Source organism: Aythya ferina, assembly GCF_964211825.1.
Source record: "Aythya ferina genome assembly, chromosome: 12".
In the NCBI taxonomy this organism is placed as follows: Eukaryota; Metazoa; Chordata; class Aves; order Anseriformes; family Anatidae; genus Aythya; species Aythya ferina.
In genome coordinates this window covers 17,325,374-17,350,483 of record NC_140308.1, presented here as the reverse complement: position 1 = coordinate 17,350,483, position 25,110 = coordinate 17,325,374, and the positions used below count along the sequence as shown (strand labels likewise).

Here is a 25,110-nt window from a genome sequence, read left to right as displayed (position 1 = left end):
ATCAATGTGTTTGTGAAGACTTCATATAGGAACTGCAATGCTTGCAATTATCCATGTACACCTGACTGCCTAACTCTGACCTCAGAGTGCCATTACTTCTTCATTCTATGGAAAATATGATTTTTCTCAGTGGTTCTGAGTATTGATTCACCTAGTGTGTTGCCCTCATCGTGTCCCTTGCATTATTACCAACAGGGCAGGGAGAAAAGAGAATACTCTCCTACCCACAGCTATTGAGTGTTCTGTAGTCTAGGTCTACTAATGCTTTTCTGTGTGGCTGGAGCTCAGTTATCCACTGCTTATAAATCCCTTTGTGATTTTTGCATGTGATCAGCTCCTATCTTGAAGTATCAGATTTGAGTTGCACTTGAAAGCCCTTATCTTAAACTGTAAAAGTACAGAGACCACAATTATTTAGCCATTTTCTTCTAGCACAGACTCTGTCCCTGCACTGTTTTTTGCTACAATAGTTGATTTTTAACTATGTTGAATTTGATTTGGATACGATGCAATGTAGTGCACTTCTAGAGCACCTTCCATGCACACATCCCCAGAGCACTTTCTGATCAAGCTAAAATTAGCTCTGAACTACATACAAATTCCTAAAAGATTCATTTTAATAAATGGTAAATAGAAGGTAGAAATATATGCATTCAGTTCAAAGTTAAAGCAGGCAGAGGGACACCAGAGTAACAGAGAAAGATCTAATTCAGTATTTTCCTTTATAGCAGGCTTGGAGTGTGATGCTCCAGGTAGTGTGACATACTGTTGTAACAATGCTGACCAGAATGAGCTGTGTGGCTGCTGCAAATGACCTGGAGGTAGTAGGTGAAGTAATACATAGCTGGGTTATCATATCCCCATGTATCTACACGTTGTTCTAATGTTTGCTGCTTCTGGTAAGCAAACAAGAAAGCCACACAATTCCTTATGATATTTGGCCTCAGTCACAGTCATGCACTAGGAAGACAGGAGGAAGAATAAATAAATAGTTTTGAGGGATTTTTTTTTTTAATTTTCCAAAGTAAGGGGCTTGGAGATGAAGCAAACGCTGGCTGGTTTCTCAGGATTTTTTTAAAAAAAAAAAAAAAGGACTTGCCAGAAGTCAGGAGGGACAGGCTGATTCAGGGTGATGTGTTCAGCAGGAAGGAGGTTAAAAAAAATTAGGTCCTTTCTCAGATCTAGTGATCTTAATGAAAAACAAAACCCAACACCTTAACAACAGACTAGTATATAGCCTTTTAATCGGGCTGGTGGAAGTCCCAACCCCAGGGCTTGCCTTGGCTGTTTCCAGAGCAGTGAGACAAAGCCCGTCAGATATGTGGCAACCTTGAATCGTAGCAGTCAGGGCGGATGGCTGAAGGTCCTCTACATCAGGTAGGAAGGGCTTAAATAGCAGCGGACAAAAGGAAATTTTATAACCACACAGTTAGGAAAGACAGTGCTTGAAGTCTGGTGTTTGTAACAACAACAAAATCTGGAGAGAAAAGTCAGATTTGTAAGTACAACTGTGCAAGGAGACATAAGCGCCTGTAACCGTTGCTAATAGATTATGCAAGTAAGACATGTTTTCTGTGGTTCTGCAGAGATGTGTCTTCTAATATTTAACATCCTCAGCGTGTAACTGAAAATTTACTGCAGGGTGCTGCTCAGCTGTACTGCAAGGATAGCAAGGATGCATGTCTGAAAACTTGATCCTAGGCTGAGATTTTTAGCTCTCTAAGGCTATGTGTGCTTTTCCAAAATTAAGAATTACACCGAACTATGAAGACAAAATGTGGAGAAGGGTGTACATTCAGGCTGCAGTGTTCTGTGAATAAATCCCATCTGTGTCTAAGGAAATACCAACAATATTAGGAAGTTAGGGGCATCTCAGGAGCCTGTGCTGCTGCAGCCAATCCCTTACAGTGTTCTGAATTAATTTTCAAATGTAGCAACAGGGAGGTGAGAGATGGGTTTCTCAAGTGCTTTGTTTCCAATTTGGAGGCTCTTCCATAGCTAGCAAATCCAGACACAGTTTTGTTCCAAATATAATTGCAGTGTGTGAGGCAGAGAGAAGGTCTATTAAGCCGCGTGGTGACATTGTGAATGCAATGCAGAATAGCAGCTATAAATACATCCAGCAGAAAGATTGGACCTCTGGACTGATGTACAGACAATCTGCTGAGCTCTTCCATGTGCTTCCTCTGGCAATGGTTAGCTGTATAATCGTTCTTTGTCTCGGCATTCTACTTGTTTGGGTTTTTACTGTGTTTGCTGCTCCCTCATCTTCTTTATTGTTAGTGTCAATGGCATGCTTACAGGGTGGGAGAAATAGGGAGAACATGCTGAGATCAGATAAAAGGGTCTCACTTGCACTGGCTTCATTATCTGCCTCTTAACTTAGGCATTGAAGGGTCTGGGGAGGCAGCAGCAGATGAAGGCTGTTTGAGAGCACATCGTCTTCCCAAAGGAAAATGAATTACTTCCCTATACAAGAGATTTATATGGCAAATTAGGTCAGTTATCATTAAGCTACCTCACAGCAGGCAAATCATAATTTTAAATACATTTAAAATACAATATTTAAAACACATTCTGAAGATACAGTAAAAATGAAGTTTTTTACAGTTGCTATGTGGACCAGTCAGATGAACATATTAATCAAGGAACAATCCAGTAGGGCTCACTACTGCTTGTGAAGCCTGTATAATTTACACCGTTGTTTGTTTACTTGTAACCAAGTAGCCTCACTTCTATCTTCTCAAGATAAAAAAGAAATGTAAGTGCATAAACCAAACCCCCTTCATTTTCCTGTCACTCTCTCTGGAAAAAACATTTTACCTTAAAAATTGTCATGATCCTTTGTTCTCCAGAAGAGATAAAAAAAAAAAAAAAAGAAACTTATGCCCTTCCGTTCCCAGAGTTTGCCAGCATCAGCCCTAAGAATGCAGCCATCTGTTATGCAAGTGAGCTCTGCTGTCCTTGCCCACCCATTTGTTTGCTTCTTCCCAGATTTCTTTTTTCTCTTCATGATTCCCCAATAACACACTCTTCTTTCTTGCTGTGCCTTCTTTGAGCCTCTTCTTTTGATCATCACAATTTAGTTGCATGGCAGACTTCATAATCTCACAGGCACCAGACCCCTCTGCCAAGGTTTATGCAGATTTAAAGCTTGGATTAATCTGGCCTGGTATTTATAAAATGTTCTGAACATGGCAAGCACTATAAAAGCACTGTATATTATTACTGAGCCCATGGAAGTCCCCTGCTGCTAACTCAGCACACATTAAGCTGTCGTTCTGGAGGTGAGGTGCAGGGACAAAAACAACCAAATCCACGTCTCATCTTTGGAGATTGCACCTTTTTTCTCTCTTTGCTCTCTCTTCACTCTCTCCTTTCTCTTTCTTCTTTTTCTTCCACAATTTCTGGAAGAAACTGAATGGGAAGGGGGGAGACCGCCTTCAAAGTTTTCACCTCCTAAGAGTATTCTTTCAAAGATTTTGGCATAGTCATCCTTGCTTTTCACTGCTGCTGGACTGCCCAGCTCCCTCAAGCTGTTTCCTAAGCACTTTTGAAAGCTGGCAGCCTCTGCAGAAGCCTTTTAGAGGAAAAAAGTTTTGATGCAGGGGAGACTGCTCTCAGACTTTGGTCTGCAGCTCGCATGCAGTGGGGGGAGAAGGTAGGTTCCAAATCCAGGCTATCCCACAACTTGAAAAAATTATGAACACAACTCAGGGAACTGTGGGCCTCTGTTAGCCAGACTTATTGTGTTTTTCAGGAGCTACTTCCCAAATATTTTTGTTACTTAAAGCATAGTTAAAGACATGACTGGTGACTGCAATCCAAGTTTAGCCATCATTTCTTCCTTTACCTTCTGCATTATCAACAATGGGGAAAAGCTCAAAATGAAATAGTCTGTATTCACAGTGTTCGGGAAATATTTATGCCTTTATGGAAATAAATTAATGATGCTTTAAAATATTTGATAGTAGTCAGATGAAAATGTGATCAGCTCTCATTTTCCCACTGGGAGTGTAGCTATCTGAAATGGAGTCAATAAACTTTCCCCATTACTGTTCAGAGGGCGTTATGGGTTCATTTATTTTTACTTCCCTCCCCCCATTATTTGATAGTTCTTTTAAGAGTTGCAAGTTTTACTTAGTTCCTTTTGATCAGAAGGAAAAGGTACTGTAGGAACTGAGGCGCTGCAGTGGCTCTGCCTTTGAACTCACCAGGTCTAAAAGCCTGCAAGAACATTTTCTCTTTCAGCTTTCTAGCCAGCTCATAGAGCTGGCTGATAAAGGGGTATGTTAAATTGTCCTGAAGGACAGCTAGAAAGCTAGGTGCTACAGTCTGAACTCACAATGGAATTCACACACACACATGTATATATTTAGTTTAATCGTATTAACATGTAAATGTTAGACTTCAGAGGTTTTTTTTTTAATTTTCAAATAGTTCAACCTTTTTGTTTAAAACAAAAAGTTTATTTTCTATTCTCTTAAGCTTGAGGTTCTGTGCTCCTGCAAATGCTACAGCTCCATCTAGTGACCCTGCAGCCAGCTGTCAGGGAGGAGGCAACTCTTTCAGAGATTGTAAAAATTAAGAAAAAGGTTAGGATTTAAATTTTGCATTTTCAGTAAAATTATTCAGGATTTACTTTCAGGTGTCATAGTTTGAGTCTACTCTAACAGTGTCCAGAATGAAAAAATATTCACATGACACTAGTTCAGAGAGGTTAGTTGTTAGAGAGAGAACTTTTTGTCCATCAGTCTATTTTTCATTATTTTTTTTCCTTGCCTGAATAGTCACAGTTTTATAGATGTACTACTAATAAAAGAAGGTAGTATATATAAAGCTACATATGTGTATATATATAACCACATGGTCCCTGTGAAAATAGCTTTTATATAAATTTCTTGAAACATTTGGGAAGTATTACGCATCAAAACACCTAAATCTATCTGCTCCATTCACTCATTGATTCATCTGTCTGTCCATCCATCCATCATGTACATGGATTGTGCACGTTTATACAGACATTAGAACTTATAATGTAATTGAGAGCAGAATAATTTAATTTCACAGAATCACAGAATCTCTAGGTTGGAAGAGACCTCAAGATCATCGAGTCCAACCTCTGACCTAACGCTAGCAGTCCCCACTAAACCATATCCCTAAGCTCTACATCTAAACGTCTTTTGAAGACTTCCAGGGATGGTGACTCCACCACTTCCCTGGGCAGCCTGTTCCAATGCCTAACAACCCTTTCAGTAAAGAAGTTCTTCCTAACATCCAAACTAAAACTCCCCTGGCTCAACTTTAGCCCATTCCCCCTCATCCTGTCACCAGGCATGTGGGAGAACAGACCAACCCCCACCTTGCTACAGCCTCCCTTGAGGTACCCATAGAGAGCGATAAGGTCGCCCCTGAGCCTCCTCTTCTCCAGGCTGAACAAGCCCAGCTCCCTCAGCCGCTCCTCGTAGGACTTGTTCTCCAGGCCCCTCACCAGCTTCGTCGCCCTTCTCTGCACCCGCTCAAGCACCTCGATGTCCTTCTTGTAGCGAGGGGCCCAAAACTGAACACAGTACTCGAGGTGCGGCCTCACCAGAGCCGAGTACAGGGGGAACTTCAGTGTAGAAGGGGGAATTTCAGTGTAGTTACACTGAAATTTTAGTGGGCAATTTCAGTGTAGTTATTCTCTCACTGCTCTGACATGAAATTAGTGCCTTGTGTATCTGTATATACAGCAAATACAAAGTGTGATGAACATATGTTGTAATATGATCTTAATGCAAACAGGTTGGTTCTTTGGGATTCTCACCTCATTCAGATGGGAGTTGACATTCAGTATTTTACACCATTACAACTGTGTTTAGGTTTTCAACACGTCTTGCTCCTGCCTTTGATCTAATCAGAAAATAAACATTCTTGATTTGACTTGCTCAGCAGCTGTCTGAGCACAAAACCTTTCTAGATTGTGTCCTGAACTGGACTCCCATGCTGCTTGTATATATCTGTTGAACCAATAATATATTTAGCCTTATTAAGATTCAGGAAAGCAAATATTATCCTCCAGTGATGCAGCAGATAACAGCAGTTAATAACAAGTATGTGATAAAGATCACAGGATTCCCTGTAAACAAGATGCTGCATTGCACAGAGAGCATCTTGTCTGCATATGTTTCATAAGTAACTAGGCATCCTCATGGGCTTCTTTAGTTATTTTAGAAAGTTGTGTAAACAGCATTATCTACTTAATGTCCCAAATGATATAATAATTGATATGGAAATGGGGCAAAGCTCAATAGATTGTAGTACAACTCTCCATGGACTCTTGGAGATGATCTGCCCAGATTTTATTTAAATTTTCTTCTATCTTGTGTGTATGTAGCCTGTGGTTTGTTAAACATGCTAGGCAGATGTTGGTTGGACAACATTTTTTTTTTCTTTTTTTTTTGACCTTTTCTTTTGGGGAAAAAAAATGTAAATTTATACTTGGATGTTATCTTCTGTATGCTTCAGAGCTAAGTGTCAACGAGAAGAGTAAGATTGTATGGGAAAGCTCGGATGTATTGTGTGCTGTTTGTGTATGCTGAATGTTGAGGAAAGTGGATAATATTGGATTGTTAATATCTATGGTACTCTGTAGTGCCTGTCTGGTTCTTCTAGCTTACAGTACAGGAGCAGGGGAAAGAAATAATGCAGTTCTAAGAATTGCTTAAAACTGGAAAATGCATTTGAATATATTTTTCTATTCCTTCTCATGAAAAATGATATTGAAGCCTAGAAATTTTTAATATATTCTAAAAGCCTCTTATACAAGGCTTTCTCTCTTGGTATTTTCATGAAAAATAGCAGATCAAATATTTTCTGTATTCACTTATTACTTCTTCAAATGTATACAACAGGTTTATTCAAGTATTTTTCCTTCCACAGACATTGTGCACAACTGTCTGATGTATCTGATATCAGGCAAAAATAAAGCTTTGTTGTGGTTGACCATGCAAGATGAACTTAATAACATAGAACTGTGGTGTGTCTCTATTTTGCAAAGCTGTAAAGCCAGCGATGCTTAACTATATCTCCAAACAATCTAGACCACTGTATGAGACTTTGAGAAATTTACTTTTCTCATTTGTACCAGCATTTCCCAAGCTGTAAAATGGTAATGATGATATATTGGAATATACTGATAAAATAGAGCTAAAACATAGCTTTATAGAAGAGGGTACCTGCTTACCTGGCTACATGTTTTTAATTGTGGAAGACTGTCACATGTACATGCAGAGGGAACCTGTTCCTTTCAGGCTGTCATTCCAAGTAGAAGATAGAAGGGTCAGTATGGGAGCAGAAGTGCCATTACCATTACTTAAGTGAAAACAAAACAACCAAAAAAAAAAAAGGAGAAATTGACTTTTTGAAATGTGAGTAAATGAAAACCAAATTCTTTCAGCACGTCTGACCAGTTTCTGAGTGTACGTAGCTCTGAAATCAGAACTGGCCGATTCCTTGTGGACCTGATGAGGCAGAATCTCCTCACTGTGGTAAATAGACGCTTTTGTACCTTCTCTAATGTATAAGGAAAGTAATGTCTGATTCTAAAATAAGACAGCATTAGTAAGAAACTATGCAATCAACAATAATCATCCAGGTTTGACAATTTACTGCCTCTTAAGTTCTCTTCTGTTCCAAGAATATATTCAAGAAATGAAATGTCTTGTATAAATCAAAACTGCCTCCATCTTAATGCATGTTTCTAAGTTAAACATTAGTCTTAACTTATTTGGTCAAGTTTCACAGCTTCTTTATTCAGTGACCACTGAAAACCTGGTTGAGGAAACATTAGCGGGGAAGTACTGAATGAGGAAATAGAGGTTAAGTTACTTGAGCAAAGTTCAAACGAAGTCTGGGGAATCCAGGCCCATTGGGTTCCTGTTCGCTGCCATCGCCATACTAAGTTTCCTTTTTGAGGAAGTCTCAGTGCAGATGAAATTGCAATCAGGCCTTTAAGCAAGGTGTGTTCTTCTTGGGTTGCTCTGAAGGTGGATGCTGAGGAATGATAAAAAGCTGACTGTGGCTAAGGGGTTGCCCCAGATGCACCAAAAAGGCTCTGCATCAAAAAAGTTCAGTATGGGGAAATTATACAACAGGCACATTGCTCTTTCTTTGCACCATTCCTGTATTTTTTGTTCATTATCCCTACAATACAAAGAGGAGAATAGCATCTGTCTTTAGGTGGATAGGGACAAAGTGACTTGTTCTAGGAGCATCTTGCTGATATAACTCTGCTAATATATTATATGGAAAAGCATTCTCAGAAGGAATTTGGCTTCTACCATCAAAATGGTATTTTTTTGGCAAAGTTTATTTTAGTGCCTTTTAGATGGTGTACAATTTTCTCTTTGCCAAATTGCACCACCTCATATTCTTAATGTGCACTGCCATGCCAACAAAAATTGGTGAGCTTTGGATCACTTAATCCTTCAGAGATGGAAAGTTGCAGCATCACCACAAGTAAAGGTTAAGGAAGATCTCTCTGATGTGCTGCTTTCCTGGTACTTGTCTTTGCTAGCCAGCATATACTTATGGACCCACTAATCTTGTAGTCAACTGTAGGACAAGGGTCTGTGTACACAATTAGCTATTCACACAGTCTCACAGGAACCTGAGGAGAATCCAAGGCAGCTGTGCCTGGGATGTTGCACACAATGAGGGGAGGGAACAAAAGGGGGAAAATTGTTTCCCTATTGTTCTGGTCTTTCACCACAAACTACTGTGGAAGTGGAGCAGCATCATGGCCATGCTTCCTTTCTGCCTTAACTCCAAGCTGCCTGAGCATGGTGCAGGCTGCAGGCATGCTTCTTTTGTCACTGCTTTGTCAATGATTGAGACATGATCCTAGAAGAAAGTGTTGGTCCATTTTGACTGTCCTGCAATATGGTATGTTGTGGGAAGATTAGTCCTTAAGTCTCTTAATTACTCTTAATTCTCTTACTTTTAATATAACTAGAAAAAAAAAATTATATGTCAAATATTATAATCCACATATTTTGAGTTTAATGCCTAGCTGTTAATACCTACTTAAAATATTAACTTTCCACTCTAGACCCTTCTATGATTCTGTATTTTTTCCAAGCCGTTCACCTTGTAACAATGCACAGTAATGTTTTTCAGGTTGAATGCATTTTCAAACAGCTGATTCTTTTATATGTCTGGGAGGCAACTTATGAATTAGGAATAGCTGTATTAAACGATGCAGCTGTGGTGCATGTAGTATTTCTAGCTGGAGCACAGGCCTTGAAATACTCAGCGGACTACATTCTGCAGAAAATAATGACCCATGCTAGCATGACCTGTTAATTACAATATTTCTAACAATTAATTTACCAGATTATTACCAGCATATGGGAAAAGTTTTGAGAATGACAGAAGCAGGTAAACACAGGCTTTTCCATTTGTTAGGAAGCTTTCACAAGAGTGTTAGGGCCAAGGTAAGTGTAGTATTCATATATGTGGATTGGGTCCATCAAAGAATTAGATGTGATATTGCAGAGCCACCAAAATGATAGCTGTATGGTGTACCAGGCTGTAAAACTAAGGCAAAGTCCAATTTACATAAACCTCTGAAAGACAACAGAGAAGCATGTGCTTAGGATAGATTGCTCATTAATCATGTGTCCCACAGCTTGATAATCAGAATTAAATGCTATCATTATATTAGCCAGATGTTCTCCTCAGCAGCACCCTTCAGTGGTTCCTTTCCACTATCTATGCATGGCATTTGGAATGAATTTTTTACTCAGATCAGAGCTATTCTTAAAAATTGCCTCAGACAAGAATATGCCTTCAATGCAAGTCATAAAACTGTGTCAGCTACAAAAGGGAAACGAAGCATATTCTCTCACCTCTGATGGCATGACCATCACTTGTATTTTTTTTTTTTCACTCCTACCAAAGTTGATTGCAAACCTTCCCCCAGTTCCTCCCCCAAAAGAACGTGACTTCAGTAGGAACAGGACCAACCTCAGCATTCTCAGAAATTGAAAAATGTTGTTTGACTGGGCTTCAGCTGGAAGAGTAAAAATCAACATTTGGTGTCTGAAAATGTGTCCTTTACATATTTTTCTTCTTGAAAGGAAGTAATTTCCCCAAGAGCAAGCAATGCCTCTGATTCTGCAGATTCTTAAGTGCTTTATTCATTGTATTTTCCTATTCTAGCTATGCATGCATACAAAGTGGGCTATGTTCAAAATATTGTCAAAATAAGCAAATTAAAAATTACTTTTAGTTACAAATTTCTTTCCAGAAGTCTTAAGCTTAGGTGCTTCTCAAATCTGTAGAGTAAATATAACATTTTCAAACATATGCTAATGTTGACATATATATATTTGTTCTACTAGTTTAAAGTTATGTTACCCTAACAGGTAATTTCCAGTTATTACTCTTTCAAGTTACTGTGTTCAGGAAAAGGAGCAGGCAGCTTTGCTATTTAATTAAATTATTTCTTGTATTCATTGTACATACTCCCGAACTGCAAGTTCTTTCAGGGAAAAAACTCGTACAGGATCTTTTTTTGCCTTCCATTCTTCCAGTTTCTCTTGCAAAGACAGAAAATCCTTTCCAAGTTCATATGCCAAAGTTATCATTGCTTCTAACAGGGGAATATAATACTTGTGACTGTTATGTACCCGAAGGCGTGATAGAGCTTTTTCTCCATATTCAAAGGCACTTGCTGGGTTGTCCAGGTCCTTGTAGCACACCACAATAGCACAGAGAGTAGGGACAATTGAGACAGGGTTGCCTCTCGTCAGCCTCTCCTGCAGACCAATGACTTCTAAAAGGATTTCCAAAGCTTTGGTGTAGTGGCCACCTCGCAGGCAGCCGTATGCTTCCTGAAGCTCTGGCTTTGTTAAAAAGTCAATAAATTTTTTTGATCTTCGGATATATTTCATAGAATAAAGACGCCTCAGGTAGTCCTTAAAGGCTAGTTTTCTCTCATTGATTATTTCTTCTGTGAAGTTCCCTGTTAGGGCTTTTTTGGGAAAGGTCACATCTTCCAATTCTTCACTAAAGTCCTCCAGAAGATTTCTGTGCAGTTTCTCAAAATCTGAATAACGCCGTTCAATTACAGACTTGTTGCTGTCAAAGCTTCCTGTCTGCAAAATTATGATTTTATACATCTAAACACAACAAAAAAAGAAAAACAAAAATGAGAAGGACCATCCTAGCCCCAGTGCAGCCACGTTTTGGGTCTGTTACTGCTTTGAGAAGATTGTGATTGTATATTCCAACAGCTGAAACCTTCCTTCACCACTTTCATGCATATAATCCTGTATATTCTTTGGGATTGTTGTGCAGTTTCTAAATTAATCACTGGCTAGGATTACAGAGTATGCTCAGTGTAGGGCTGATCTTTGAGATCTGTAGCCATTAAAGTAATAATTCCCCCCTCCAGCTGTTTTGGACTTTGGCACCATGCTTAGCCTTTGCATGTAAATGAGTTGTAGATAAACAAAGTACTAATGGATCCCATCCTGCAAAGTGCTGACAATGGTGAACTAGCAGACTGAAGCACGTAAAATCACTTACAGAGCCTTACAGAGCATTTCTGTAGCTATGCTTGCTTCTAATAGCCATGGCTGCTGCAATCAATCATCATCAGTGAACTGAATGGATATCCCAGACTTAATATTGAACTTAATGTATTTTCCATTGGTGGTAATACACAGAAATTATGTTTGTATCAGACATTTCTAGGATTTGGGGGCATTATTAATGCTGTGAAAGAAGAGGGAATATTTGGCAGTAACATTTGGTGTATGCAAAAATAAGATGGAGCAAATCCAAAGTCTCATTTGCCCTTTAAATCATTGTCCTGTTCAAATCCTGTTCGAACTTTCTTGGCATATATAAATATACTGCAAAAAGGTGACATTTCTACAAAAATCTGTGTTTGTTAGCCAAAATCCTTCATTAACAGCAATGCTGTCCCACATTAACAGTTCTCAAAAGTCCATCTTCCTCAGCTCTTTTCTGGCCTCGAAAAGAAAATGACTATAATAAATGTGATATTAGCAAAATAGCTGCAAAATAAAATTGAGAGTTGTGTTGTACAGATACAGTCTCCTTTGGGCCTGATCCAAGCACCATAATGTTGAAGAAGGGCCAAATACCTAATATGCATAAACCAGTGGAGCTCCACTGCTTTGCTGTGTCATTGTGCACCAGCTAAGGGCATGGACTGTTGACCTTGCTGGCTTTTGGATGTTCACATTCAACTTCCCACTGAATTATACAAGAGCTGGAGCAGTTTTACACACACCAATTGTTTTCTGTGCTGGTATAGAAGGGTGAAAACTAGTACTAGCACTAGTGTCATTCTGATCCTCTTCCTTGATTTTCCTTACAGAGAAATTCTCTGTATTAATCTTCATAAATGATCTTTACAGGCATTTCTTGAAAGGTTTCTAAATTTGATCTGACTCCTCTGATCTCTTTTCATTTCTAAGCACTGTGACGTTTTGCTATATTTTGCCGTGATCCCTGCTGAAAAGTGTATATACTCTTGATGCATATCCAAAGCAATCATAAGTTATCATTTTATAAAGGGCAGCTAAGTGAATAATTTACATGTACTTTTTGTGTGAGTGTAGTGTGCATGAGAAAGAGAAGAAATACCATTTAATTAAACTGTCATTCAAATTGGCTCAATTTTGTTGTAATGTAAATTATTTTGCCTAGGCTTGTGACTTAACAACTAGGTTTAACTACTTGCACGTACGCCAACCTGATAACCTTGTCCTCATACAGCTGTACTAAAATATTCTTTAATTATTCAATAACTTGGATACTCTTGAGGGTGTGTAAGACAGGAGCATCAAAATAGGTGTGTATAATGTGCAACAAAATATTTGGACAATCTCTAGAACCTGCTTTAAACTCTACTGAGCTGCATCACCCAGGATCAGTGTCACCAGTATGACTGTTAGCATTTTTCATCTGCAGATCTCAGAGATTGTTGCAAATGAGGAAAACAACCCTATCTGAATTTCACTGACAAGCACTGAAGAAGACTTGCTCTAGATCAGTCCTCCAGAAGTCCAAGAGCAAAATCAGAAATAATAATAATAAAAAAACCCTAAGTCTCAGTGCTGTGAGAAAAGGTATGAAAATCCAACCCATTCTCCTGTTCCTGTCCCTCATACTTATGCTTCACCTTAAAAATATGACAGAAATATTCCATCTAATGGAGCTCTAGGTAGGGAAGGGAAACAATCCCAGAAGAGATCTAGCTGGAGGATGTCTTAAATTTTGTCTACATCAAAGAATTTTGCACTTGTGCTAACATAAATTTCTGATGTGGAGGTTATATAAATACCATGCAGCTGTTACAGCATTCTAGCTCAGTGCCAGTGTAACTGCATTGATATTTTTGTACTTGTGTGAATTTCTTTAATGTTGACAAGCCTCTGGATACTCAAGCTACTAATTGACTTGATATTGCTTTCCCACTGCTGCAGGTTTTATGAACTGATTGTCAGAGTTTTTTTTTTTTTTTTTTTTTTTAGGGGCAGATACCACCAGCTATGCCCTTATGAACAGTGAGAACAGGCTCTACTCAGTATGATCACAGCTTGCAGAACCTGGCCATCAGTGAGGTCTTCATGCTGTGTGCTGTGCAGACCCCTGTAGAGTGAATAAAAATTAATGATCTTCTTACATATTAATTTTTTCACTTACCACATATTTAGATAAGTGGTGCTCTACAATTCTGGTTGATGGGATTTCAAAAAGGAGTTTGACCTGTATGCACTGGCTTTTTTCATTCCTCCAGTATTCCTGAAGCTCCTTAGTGGTCATTGAAGAGTTGGGACTTAGGGATGCATTAGAATCTAAAACCAATATATAAAATATTTCAGATTATAACCTTTGCATTTGAAAAGACTTCTACATGTTTATTGTGAAAGCAGAGCTTAGAATTTCTGTTGCCATAACAGCAAAACCTAAAGAATGATTCCACTGCTAATAAAGACTGCTTCAGGTTCTCTAAGGAAAGCTGTTGTGCTCTGAAATTTGAAAGACACTACATTGGCTGCAGAATATAAATTTAACTTATTATGGAAAAATATTGACAAGAAGTATTGTATGTCTAGGATGTAGCCTCAGGTGCCATGCGGGCAGGAGGTAGGCCTCAGCATCCCAGCTGAGGCCCAGTAGGCCTAAAACCCTCTGACTCACTGTTTTGAATCAGATGCTTCTCCAGCCTTCTTCCTTGCTAAGAGGATGATATAATACAATGCAGATGCAAATTCAGACGTATATTGAAATACTGACCATATTCAAATATCAGGACTGTACAGTAACAGGTGAAAGCTGAGAAACATGAATGCCCTAACCTTAAAGAAGAAACTCAGATAACCAGCTTAGCTGAGGGAGGAATTGTCACATCCTCTTTTCTTTTGTAGCTGAAGTGATGCCACAGTGATATTTGTATGTGCAACTCCCTTCCTTCCTCCACGCATAGTCACATACACAGACACAAAATCCCCACCGTATATGCATATGTAAAAATGAAGCTTGGCTGGTTCGCTTACAGGGGAATTTGATGAAGCTTTTCAGAAGTGTGATTTCTCTGCCTTTGAAATATAGCGACAACAGTTTTCATCAAGTGGCATACAGCCTAACAAAGTGGATAAAAGAAATGGAGTAGTGGGCACAGCAGTCTCAGTTTCCTCTCAGTAATGTCTCTGTCAACACACTCAGCTGAAGTCAGCCTGCAACATGCAGACAATGGAAGTGAATGACCACAAGTGAATGGGAGGATAACTGCTTGATGCAGAAACAGGAATGTAAATGCACTGTAGTACTCCATCAGTAGCCCCACTTTTACATGTTGTTAATCATTTGGTCATACAGTTCTAAATATCAAGGCCTGCAGTGATTGGCTCAATCTCTGTAAAACGTTATTTCTTGAGAGAGAGGTGCTGTTTATGATAGCTTTGTAGGCTGAAAATCTTGATGAAATTGCATATATTATGAATTATATTTAACATTTTATTAAATAGTGTGACAGTAATCTTAGGGATAGTAGAAGTCCAATGCTGCTTCTTCATTGGGCATGTGAGAAAGTACTGCTTGAGATTAGTTTCAATCAAGTTCTTGGTGTCCTTAATGACACTGCCAAGAAATTCAGATTTTGTGATGTACAGAAAGAGTGCTCCCAAGACAGGCCAACTGATGAGCATTGTTTCGGTCTTGGGTGTGTAAATTTATTCTGGAATAAATTTCAGGTACAAGAGATTTAGAAGGAAAACTGTATGTGTGTGTATCAAGAAGTGCATCTGTTTTGCTATTGCTACGGTATTATTACAAGTTCAATCAAGGGTTATTTTCAGTGGAGTAGGCAATGAAAATTTGGACTATTGTAGTAAATAAAGTGAAGTTTTTATATAAGCGGTCAATAACTACATAAGAAATAAAATGAAAGGATAGCATCAACCTTGGAGGTCATCTTTTTTTGGGTTTTCTTTGTTCACTTGACAAGAAATTTCAGCTTTAGGTTGATTTTGTTCTTCATCAAGAGAAGCAGTCGTAGAAAACATAGTAATCCTGCTCACAGCTTCCAACAGCCCCCTTTCTGCTGTGCAGTGTGTGTCTTCTTCCATTGCAAAGCTGTCGCTGAAAGATTACAAAAAATAGGACATTTCTTAGTAGCATGCCTTTAGAGGATCTAGTCTGGTTATCTTTTTCGTTGGCTTCCTCATCGCTTTCTGTGAACATGTGTGAGGGCACAGTAGTTTTATGAAAACTAAAGTAATAAATTGAAATATATACATAGTTACCACTGAAGAACTATTCTTATTAATATTACCACTGAAAGTACTTGGACATTTTTTGGCAGAGTAAAATCAAACATGAAAATCACAGTAAGTTATGTTAAATAGGATTAGGTACATAGCTCCTTAGTTACCTATGAGGATTTTGCCATAAACTTCAGTGAGAGCTGATTTTTTCTCCTGAAATCTGATTTATTATATATATTTTTTTGCCCCACACCTCACAAGTACTAGTTCACGTGGACTCAAATCTTGGAGATTATCAGTATAACTAGCAGCCTGGCTCTCTTATACTGCTGGAGATGACCATTCTCAAGACTCCAGAACTTACCATCTGTTCTTAATTACTGTGTTGGCCTATAAGGCAAAACAAGGCGCTATCTGAAACAGCATAATATTTTTGTTTTATTTCACAGTTTCAAGTTCTCTCCAGAGAGACTTGTCACTGTACTGTGAGAGAATAACAACTGAGTTTGACAATGGCTAGGTGGAAGGCAAACCGAGGTTTCTAATTATTATGCACAAGCAGTCTTCCTTTACTTCTTTTAGTCCATACACTGCGCTTCTAGTAGATTTGTAAGTCTGTTCTGCTAGGACTGATATTTTGCCATGTGCTTATAAAATGCTTAAATCAATCTACTACTCCATAGACTGGATTGGCTATTCTGCCACATAAATGTCTCCTTAAGATGTACATTTTATGAAAAAAAAAAAATAAAAAAATACTTCTAATGTCATTGTATTCTACCAGCACTTTAGAAAGTTTTAAGAACATCCTAACCACTTTGCCAGGGTGCTGTGTTCAGTTAGTTACCATGAGAAGTGTTGCTTACAGTTTATGCAATGGGTGAAAATCAAATAACATGAAAATCTACTCTAAAAAAGTGCAACTCTCCCTGCTCGAAATGTAGAAATAATGCCCAAGGAGAGGTTATTAAGTAATGAGGGGGTTTAGGACAGAGGTGTTACTACATATCATTTTGTCACCGCTTGTCTACCACACAGTTATGCAATGCCAGTTACAGAGGTGAGGAAACTCCTTCAGCAGAGCTATTGATTTCTGGCAAACTACAGGGCTGTAAAAAGAAAAGCAATTACTTTCCTCACTGGAAATAATGGAAATGCTTTCCTCTAAGCAGCCTTTCCTCTGCCTGGCTTGGATAAACAAGAACATACATATCATCATCCTCATTATGAAGAGCATCATAGAAGCCCTTAGTTTTGAACTTTGGACCAAGGGGTAGAAGTTTTCACTGTTCTTCTATTACTTTCCAAGATGTCGTTTTTGAACAGTAAGAGTGGCTGATTATTTCTATCTGCTTATCCCTTTAGATATTTGTGACAGTTTATCCCAAGACTGTAAACTTTCAAATATTTTTTTGAATGTAATCTCAAAATACCAGATTAAATGAGGCATCTGAAAATGGCCAAATTTAAATAAGGACGTTTTTCTTAGTTGTGAGTTGGCATAACCTAATAAGCAAAATTGCATTTATATTCAATAAATATATCTTTATATATCTACAAACTTTATATACATAAATATCTGTGTGTATGCATATATAAATATCACTTTAAAACATGATTTATCTGAGCAATACAACATACTTGCATATAGAGTGATGCAGAAGTGAATGGTGTAATATACAAGTCTTCACGTATATGCATTGAAAATTATCCATGCTTCATAACACTTTACAGTGACTTTTTGTTGGGAAAGTTAAACTTTAACTAAGAGACTATTTATTTTTGCATATAAAAAAAGTCCAGAACAACATAAGGAAACCTGCAATAAATGACACAATTTTACTTTGGCCAGGTACTCCTGCTCTGTATCAGAGTAAATGTCACTCAGACTGAGTTAAAAGTATCGGCAGAAGCCAAAGTGCACAGAAAACTCACCTGGGAACTGCCAAGGAGATTTTAGTTGTGGTGCGTGGGTAGTCTGTACGAAGTCATGAGCGGCCTGCTTTGCATTTTCAAAATGCAGAAAAAATATGTCTGTGTGTGCTTCTAGCAGGCACATTCTGTGTTTTACAAAAAGGAAGGAAGAAGTCTTGATTAAATCAGACTTCCTCATCCAATTGGCTTACTGCTTCGGTGCTGACTGATTACACATGTAATTTCCTATCTGCTTCGAACAGCCTGGCTGCTGTCTGCAGACAAGATGCAGTGATGCAGCTCCAGCCACAAGGGCACTTTTGCAAACCCAAATGTCAGTATTACACACGCAAACACAAAGTGGGAAAGAGCTCAACAGTAAATGCAATTACAAAATCAATGAAAACTTGTCCACGTGGATTTCTGACCATTCTCCCACCCTCCCTCCCCCCCCCCCCAAAAAAAAAAAAAAAAAAAAAACACCGAAGAAAAAAAACATGTATATGTAAATGCACTTATGTGGAAAAATATGCCCTGTAGGACATCTTTAAAATACAAACAGCATCCAATTCAGGAAAGAAAATGCAGATGGTACCACAATTAATAGCCTCGTTCTATGTAAAATTGCCCTTCTGACAGAAATCCTGATTCTGCACAGTGCTTAAGCATACGATTAATTTCAAATATCTGCTTAATTGAAGTTCAGAAAGGAGCATTATCATATTTGACATGACGACTAAACTTGAAATGGACTTATGTGTGTGCCTAAAATTAATCCTGTACTTAAATTCTTTGTTGAGCTGAGGACAAAGTGAAGAAGAATGATGCATTAATCCACATGTCCATTGGCCCAGATGCTTCCTTTTGTAGTTCACTTCTCTTTGGAAATTTGCTTTAAAACACCAGGATAGCTATTTCTGGGGTAAATAGTATGGACACTCTTTTTTAGTAATGTAATTTTCCCGGTTGCCAAAGCTCACTCACTGAAAAAAAACAGGACATTTTAATGCAGCACTAATGTGGGAGGCAAACATCCAAAGGACCACATGGATCCTGCCCCACACATTCCTTTAGAACAACAATTTCAAATAATATAAAACCAGGGCCATAAACTGCCAATGCCTCTCTTCTGCTTTATTCTCAACGTAGAACAATGCCAACTTTAACTTGGACTCTGTCTAAATGTAGAAGTTTTGCCAAAATAGCTGTCAGAACGATGAAAAATCACTCCCATGCAGCTACAGCCATACTGGCAAGACCCCTAGCATAGATGCCGTTATATTGGCAGAGTCCTTTAGCCCATTTAGCATGTTCCATGCGGAAAGTGATTTAAGTTACACCAGAAAAGAAATCTGTGCTTGCCAATACAGCTCTAAGGTGTAGCTGTACCAGCCAACTCTTTCAAGTGTAGACAAGGCATGGGCTTCTGGCTCAAGTCTTATTCCTTTAAAGTTAGATTTATGGGTTTGGTTACAATTGTGAACAAAAACCAAGGGGGATTTCAGTGCATTTCACCCCTGCTGACAGTTCACAGATGTATTTGAGCTTTGAATTCTGAATCCGCTAATTTATGTGTTGCCAAAAAGCAATGTATTATTTTGTGATGCTTAGTGCTATTGTCCTGCTCTTGATAAAGCTGAAGGAAAAGCGGAAAGTGTATTTTTCAGTACATGAAGAATGACCTCTGTGTTCAATTATTTCAGAATAAGCACCTTCTAGTCAAATTAACCTGGATGATTAAAAAAAAAAAAAAAAAAAGTGAAATCTGTTATGAACATGGCTGACTGATACGGAACAGTTTACAAATCGAGGGTGTTCTGTGGGAATTCTGTCTACCTCAGAAGAGCCAGCTGTGGCAGGTACAGGCAGATCCTGAACTGGTGGCAAGGGAACATCCCCAGGGCTACTGCTGGCCTCATGCTCAGGAGCTGTGATAGCCATTGCAGGCCTCCCTGGCTGCTCCTCCCCATCCTGCTCCCATCTGCTCAGGTTTTGTCCAGACAGCCCCAGGCCTTTACCTGGACCAACTGTTGTTAGTCTGGCAGTATTTTACTTTTCTTATTTCCACTTGATTAGCACGTTAAAAACAAACAAAAAAAACCCTACAACATACAGTGGTGTTTCTAGCAGAATGTACAACGAATATCTCTTCATATTTTTAGTTTCACTTCCAGCAGTCAAATACCGAGTAAAGGGTTAAGCAGCAGAAAAGGGGATTTTTCACAATGGCAGCATACTGTTCTGAGATTGGAAAGTGCACTTACACCATCAGTTTATTTAACTATTCATAAAATGATGGTAAACGTTTATGAAAAAGCGTATTCTGTCACATTCAGTGATGGAAAAGGGGTTTTCATGCAGTGGCTTACTCAGAGTTTGTATTCTGTGCAGGCACTGACTTTGTCTGGCATACATAAAGAGCACAACATTAAGACACGTTTACCGAGGGATACGGAAAAAGAATGCTCTGCAGTAACACAGGAGCTAGGCAAGGTTAAAATTGTAACACTGCAGTGCATAAAAGTGGTTGTCATACAAGTTATGTCCTCCATACATATCTAAGATGGAAGGTCCCATTTTACAAAGAGTTCCCTGGAAGCTTATGTCTAAAACTTGCTAATTAGCCACCAGATGAGCAAGTCTTGTGGTGCCACATTAAGGATGCCTGTATCCCAAGACCAGCATTCATGCTTTTGATGGTTTAAGAACCAGAAGGGATGTCTACAGCAGTGTAAAACATCCTGCCTTGATTTGGGCAGTTAACGTTTTCCCAATGTGGTAGACTACACAAACCCAGACAGAAAAAACATTCAATCACAGAACACAAAGCTGGTATCAGCTTGGGAAATGATGTGATAAACCAAAGTTATGCCCAAGCTGCAGTTTACTGCCAGGTTTGTCCTGCTGTAATGGGCATAGCAAGCTCCTATTCAAGTAAGAGAATGTGGCTGTAGTCTTTCTGTTACAAAATCCTCTTCAGCTTCAGCCCTATGAAATACAGCTTCAGGCTCCCTCCTAGGGCCCGTATGGCTTTTCGCTCTCAGGCTCCAACCTATGTAACTAATCCTTATTTATTTTACCAAATCATTAATTAGAACTGTTGGTAATGAAACAAAACAAAACAAGGGGAGGCAGAAATACCTAATATATTTACCCAAGACCTCTTTTACCACACAACTAATATTTTGAAAGAGTGCTGTAATGTTATCTTTGATGCTTCTACAATAACTTTTCATTTTTTTATTTTTTTTTTTCAAACGCAACAGCATAAGTAACGTCTGTTTCCATGTTTGAAGTAGGAGAAATACTTAGCTGTTCTGTACGAATATTCTGCACTTTTGGGGTACTGTGATAAATGAACAGCATCCTGGCATAGCACAAACTACTGTTCCATGTTATTCATATAATGTTTAATTGTATGATACTATGTCTTTTGAAAGTGGAATTTGTTTACCATACTTATAAATTACAAAACATGTTTCTTTTATCAAGAGTGCAGTTTAAAAAAAAAAACAAAAACAAAAACAAAAAAAAACACCAACTACCTTGCCATTTAATGGCAAGTATCTTGTGCTGGTGTTACAGACAGGGTTTTTAACATGAAAGAAATGCAACAGGCCCATTTTACACTGCCAAAGCCCTGTTACCACTTTACAACTCCTTTATTACTTCTAAAGGAGTGCAAAGGAGCTTTAGAGTAAATAACAGTCATAGTCTGTCTTTCATCTGCAGTCTGTCAGAGAGACAGAGCTGTACTGCAAGCCCAATGGGTCAATAGGATATTAACACGGGTTACATTTCACAAGTGCTCTTCTGTCTGCAGGACAGATTTTCTAAATGGTGTATGTTGGTCATTTTCCCTGCTGAAGTAAGAGAGTTAAGTACATAATTACTTGGACTAGAGAAATATTTTTAAATATTTGTTGTTGAGTTACTAGGCATACCATATATAGTTATTCCTATCTAATATTTTGATATTTTATTCTTATAATGTCTGTCAGCTTTTCTTATTGTATGTGATTATAGTATAGTTAATACTTATAGTCATGTTCCTCATGTAATTTATTTATACCCAAAATGTAAATATCACAAAATTTGGGATAACAGGACTTAGAGCAGACGTACTGATGCATTTTGTAGTAGTATAAAAGGTGGCTCAACAAATGGAGGAAAATGCAGCCGGTGTGTAGAGATGGCCACCCTGAGGATTATCAGAGCATAGCTCGGTTTTACTGACTGTCCTTCTGCACAGTGAAGGAAAATAACGCGTAAATCTTAGTATTTTTCCACCACCACTTATTCTTTGCAAATTAAGTATTACTTTAAAGGGGAATTCTACTGTTACGTGTCTAAATAAATGATTAGCGGGAGCTCTCGCTCCATAACGCATTGACACTGGAGGGGTTTCCTCAGCCAGCCCCACACCGCCCTGTGGTGTCTGACACCCCCCCCGCCCCCCAGCCGCATCCCGCAGGCCCGGCCACGCCGTGTCCCTCCGCCCGCCCGGCCCCGGCCCGCCCGCGCAGCCAATGGGCGGGCAGCGGCGCGCTGCGTCACCCAATCACTCCTCCCTCCCGCCCTCGTCCTCTCGGCGGCCAATCGACGCCCTCCGTGGGGAACGCTCCGCCAACCGCCTCTTCCCGACCTCCCCACCCGCCCCGCCCCTCTGCCGCTCACACAACCTGGATGGGCTGGAAAGCCCCGCAGCGCCCCGTCAGCTGGCGGCGCTCTCGGCCAATAGCACCCCGAAGCGCTGACTACCGCGCTCTCTGATTGGCTGCGAGGACAGGTGGGGGCGGGCCCGGCGGGGAGCAGCAGGCTGCGTTTCACCGGCCGAGAGCAGCGGCGGCGGCGGCCGGGATGGGGGCGCGGGGCCGTGAGGCGGGGCCGGGGCAGGTGAGCGGCGGCGCTCTCAGGCCGGGGGTCGGGGCCGGAGGTCGCGGGTTCGGGGCCCGCCGGGCGGTGTCGGGGTGGCGGGGCCGCGGCCCGCAGCGCTCAAAGCGGGGCCTGGGCGCCCGGGGGGGCCGCGGGGAGCTTCTGCGGCGTCGTTTCGGGAGGCGAGCGGGCAGCGCGGCGGCGGCAGGGCCTGGGCGGTGCTGCTGGGGGCCGCCCGCCGGGGGCTCGCGTGTGGGAGCGGCACCGGCTGCGCGCTGAGGCGCCCCGCTGGCGGCAGGGCTGGGCGAGAAGGGAAGTGAGGGGAGCCCCGAAGTTGGGCAGCCTGGCGCGGCCTGCCCCCGGCGCCGCTTCCCCGCAGAGCGCGCGTTGCTGCGGTCACGGCTGCCGGATCTGCGGCTTCCCAAAGCCTTCGGAGCGGGGAGGTAACGCGGGCAGGAGGCGGTGGCAGCGCGTGAGCGGCCAGCCCGCACACAGCCCTGCCGCTGGGCAGGCACCGTCTGGGGTGCGCCGAGCGCCCTGGGCCCTGCTTGTTGCTGGGCCGGGTCTGAGTGGATTGCCCGGGGCTGGTGGCGGGGGCTGGGCTGACCGGGTACTGACCTGGGTGCTGGGGTTCAGCGAGTGTGCAGCGTAATCAGCTCCCTTGGAAACAGCCGGAACAGGTACCGTGAAGTGCTTTGTGTACCAGCTTCTGGTGTATGGCTGGAAGTTAACATCCGTTCCAGCGAGCTGTGCTCTGCTGCTAAGTGCTGATCTATCGCCTTCTTCTATAAGCGGTAACTTCTTAGAACTGTGTATTTTCTTTGGCGTGGGAAGGTGGTGAGTAAGTTTGTGAAGGTGTTTTGTAGAGTGATAATGAACCTTGTCGTAATGGAAAACTTCCTGGTACTTGATTTAGTAGCTTCATACAGTCTCTGGGGATGATGGGACTTTGGAAGACTGACCACATGAAGTGTAAAGTTAGCGTTATGTAATCCAATCGCAGCTGGTAACATGTTTTCCCACTGAATTCTCTAGTCCTAAACATGTTAAGGTTATGTAACACTGCAGCAGTGGACCTGAGTAGAATTAACTTTTTTTTTGGGTAGCTGCAAACGAAGCTTTACTTGATGTATTCTTCATTTCTTTTTTTAAGCTCTTCAACAGACCTTTGTTAATGTGTTGTCTCATATGTACTTATTCATATTAAAATTGTTTCTAAAAGTGAAATGGAAGGGACCGTGATCCCTGTAACGTCAGAGACGCTTGTTTGCAGTGTTTTGGGTGTCAGTTCTGTGTGGAATGGCTGGTAAAAAGGAGAGTTCAGTGCATCAGCCTTTGAAAGCTCAGAGCATAAAGCGGAGCTATAAAGAATAGGACCGTATGTATAGTATCCTCTGTGTCTGGTGGAAGTAAAGGGAGGTGGCAACTTGGCAGAACTTGGATAGAACTTGGTTTTGATATCTGAGTAGACTTACAAAAACTCATGGTCATTTGGGTGTGTTTCCTATAGGGGGGAAAAAAAAAACAACAAACAGATCCTGTTGTATTCTTAATGAGTTCCCTTATAGTACTATAAGGGAACAGTACTATAATAGTCCTATAGTACTATTACAGTACTATGTATATAGTACTAGAGTAGTGTATAATATTATTATACACTACTATATAGAGTGTATATAATATTATTATAGTAATATATGTATTACTACAGTATTATAGTAATATATATAATTATTATATATATAGCAATATATAAAATAGTAATATAGTACTATTACTATTAACAGTACTAATAGCACTATGTTATAGTACTGTTACAGTACTATAATAGTACTGTTTCAGTTTGATGTTGGACGTTTATGTTAAATGGGCTTTATTCTTTGTTGATGTTTGAGTGTATCAAATAAAAGCTGAAGAAAAATATTTTTGAAACTTGAAAACAAATTGAGAGTCTGTTTCATTACTAGGCTTTATTTCAGTGGGGTGCTGTCCATCAGTTGTGAATTGCTTTGAAAATGGAAACACTTTTTAAAAAACAACACAATTTCTACAGGCTGCTGCAGTAGTGGTGTCAGTGTGATACTGCCATTGACGATGAAATATACTGTGCTGAGAGGTGGAATGGCTGTGTGGCACAGGAGCCTTTCTAGGAGGGCTGACAAGTCAGCATAGAAATGTGGGAGCTCCTAGTGACTGGAAGATGCTACTTTGCTTAAACTTAAAAGTAGGTGGGTGCTGTTATTTTTCTTCAGGTGAAACAGTTTTAAGCACGCTTCTTTTGAAAAAGATTGCAAACAATTCCAGTGCTACTAGGTTGCTTCCTGATAGCCTCTAAAGCTGGGATCAAGCTGAGTAGGGAAGTGGCAATAGATTTTGTGGTACTTGAATGCTATTGGAGTAAAGGTATGGAGGAAGTGGGTAGCAAGAAGAGGTGCAAGGACAAAGCATTTGTTATATTATTGACTGAAGTTAAGAACATAAGTAGTCACTGAGCTTCTCCTTTAACTGCATGCAAGATAGCTGTGACATCACA

At 40.1% G+C, this 25,110-nt stretch overlaps 2 protein-coding genes across 9 annotated transcripts in view; one reads left to right on the top strand and one right to left on the bottom strand.

Moving 5' to 3' along the window:
- Window positions 1-10,159: 10,159 nt before the first annotated feature.
- Window positions 10,160-23,454, bottom strand: SNX20 (sorting nexin 20). Of its 3 annotated transcripts, XM_084533986.1 has the most exons (5): window positions 21,828-21,846; window positions 17,724-17,848; window positions 15,485-15,663; window positions 13,726-13,877; window positions 10,160-11,165 (listed from the first exon to the last, which is right to left on the bottom strand). In XM_084533986.1, the coding sequence occupies exons 3-5, from the start codon at window positions 15,648-15,650 to the stop codon at window positions 10,497-10,499; spliced, it is 987 nt and encodes a 328-aa protein (XP_084390112.1). In that variant the 5' UTR covers window positions 15,651-15,663; window positions 17,724-17,848; window positions 21,828-21,846; the 3' UTR covers window positions 10,160-10,496. The 3 variants fall into 3 exon arrangements, with proteins under 3 accessions (XP_084390112.1, XP_084390113.1, XP_084390111.1); XM_084533987.1 differs by lacking the exons at window positions 17,724-17,848; window positions 21,828-21,846 and adding an exon at window positions 23,196-23,454; XM_084533985.1 differs by lacking the exon at window positions 21,828-21,846 and having other exon boundaries at window positions 17,724-17,884.
- CYLD (CYLD lysine 63 deubiquitinase) overlaps window positions 22,503-25,110 on the top strand; it is a 25,944-nt gene continuing 23,336 nt past the window's right edge. Inside the window, exons 1-2 of one of the 6 annotated variants that reach the window (XM_084533980.1) lie at window positions 22,782-23,020; window positions 24,631-24,805. The gene's annotated coding sequence lies outside the window, so the exon portion shown is untranslated. Of the gene's footprint in view, window positions 22,599-22,781; window positions 23,021-23,283; window positions 23,372-24,407; window positions 24,806-25,110 lie in introns of those variants that run through there. The other 5 variants (XM_084533979.1, XM_084533983.1, XM_084533982.1 and 2 more) reach the window with 5 other exon arrangements.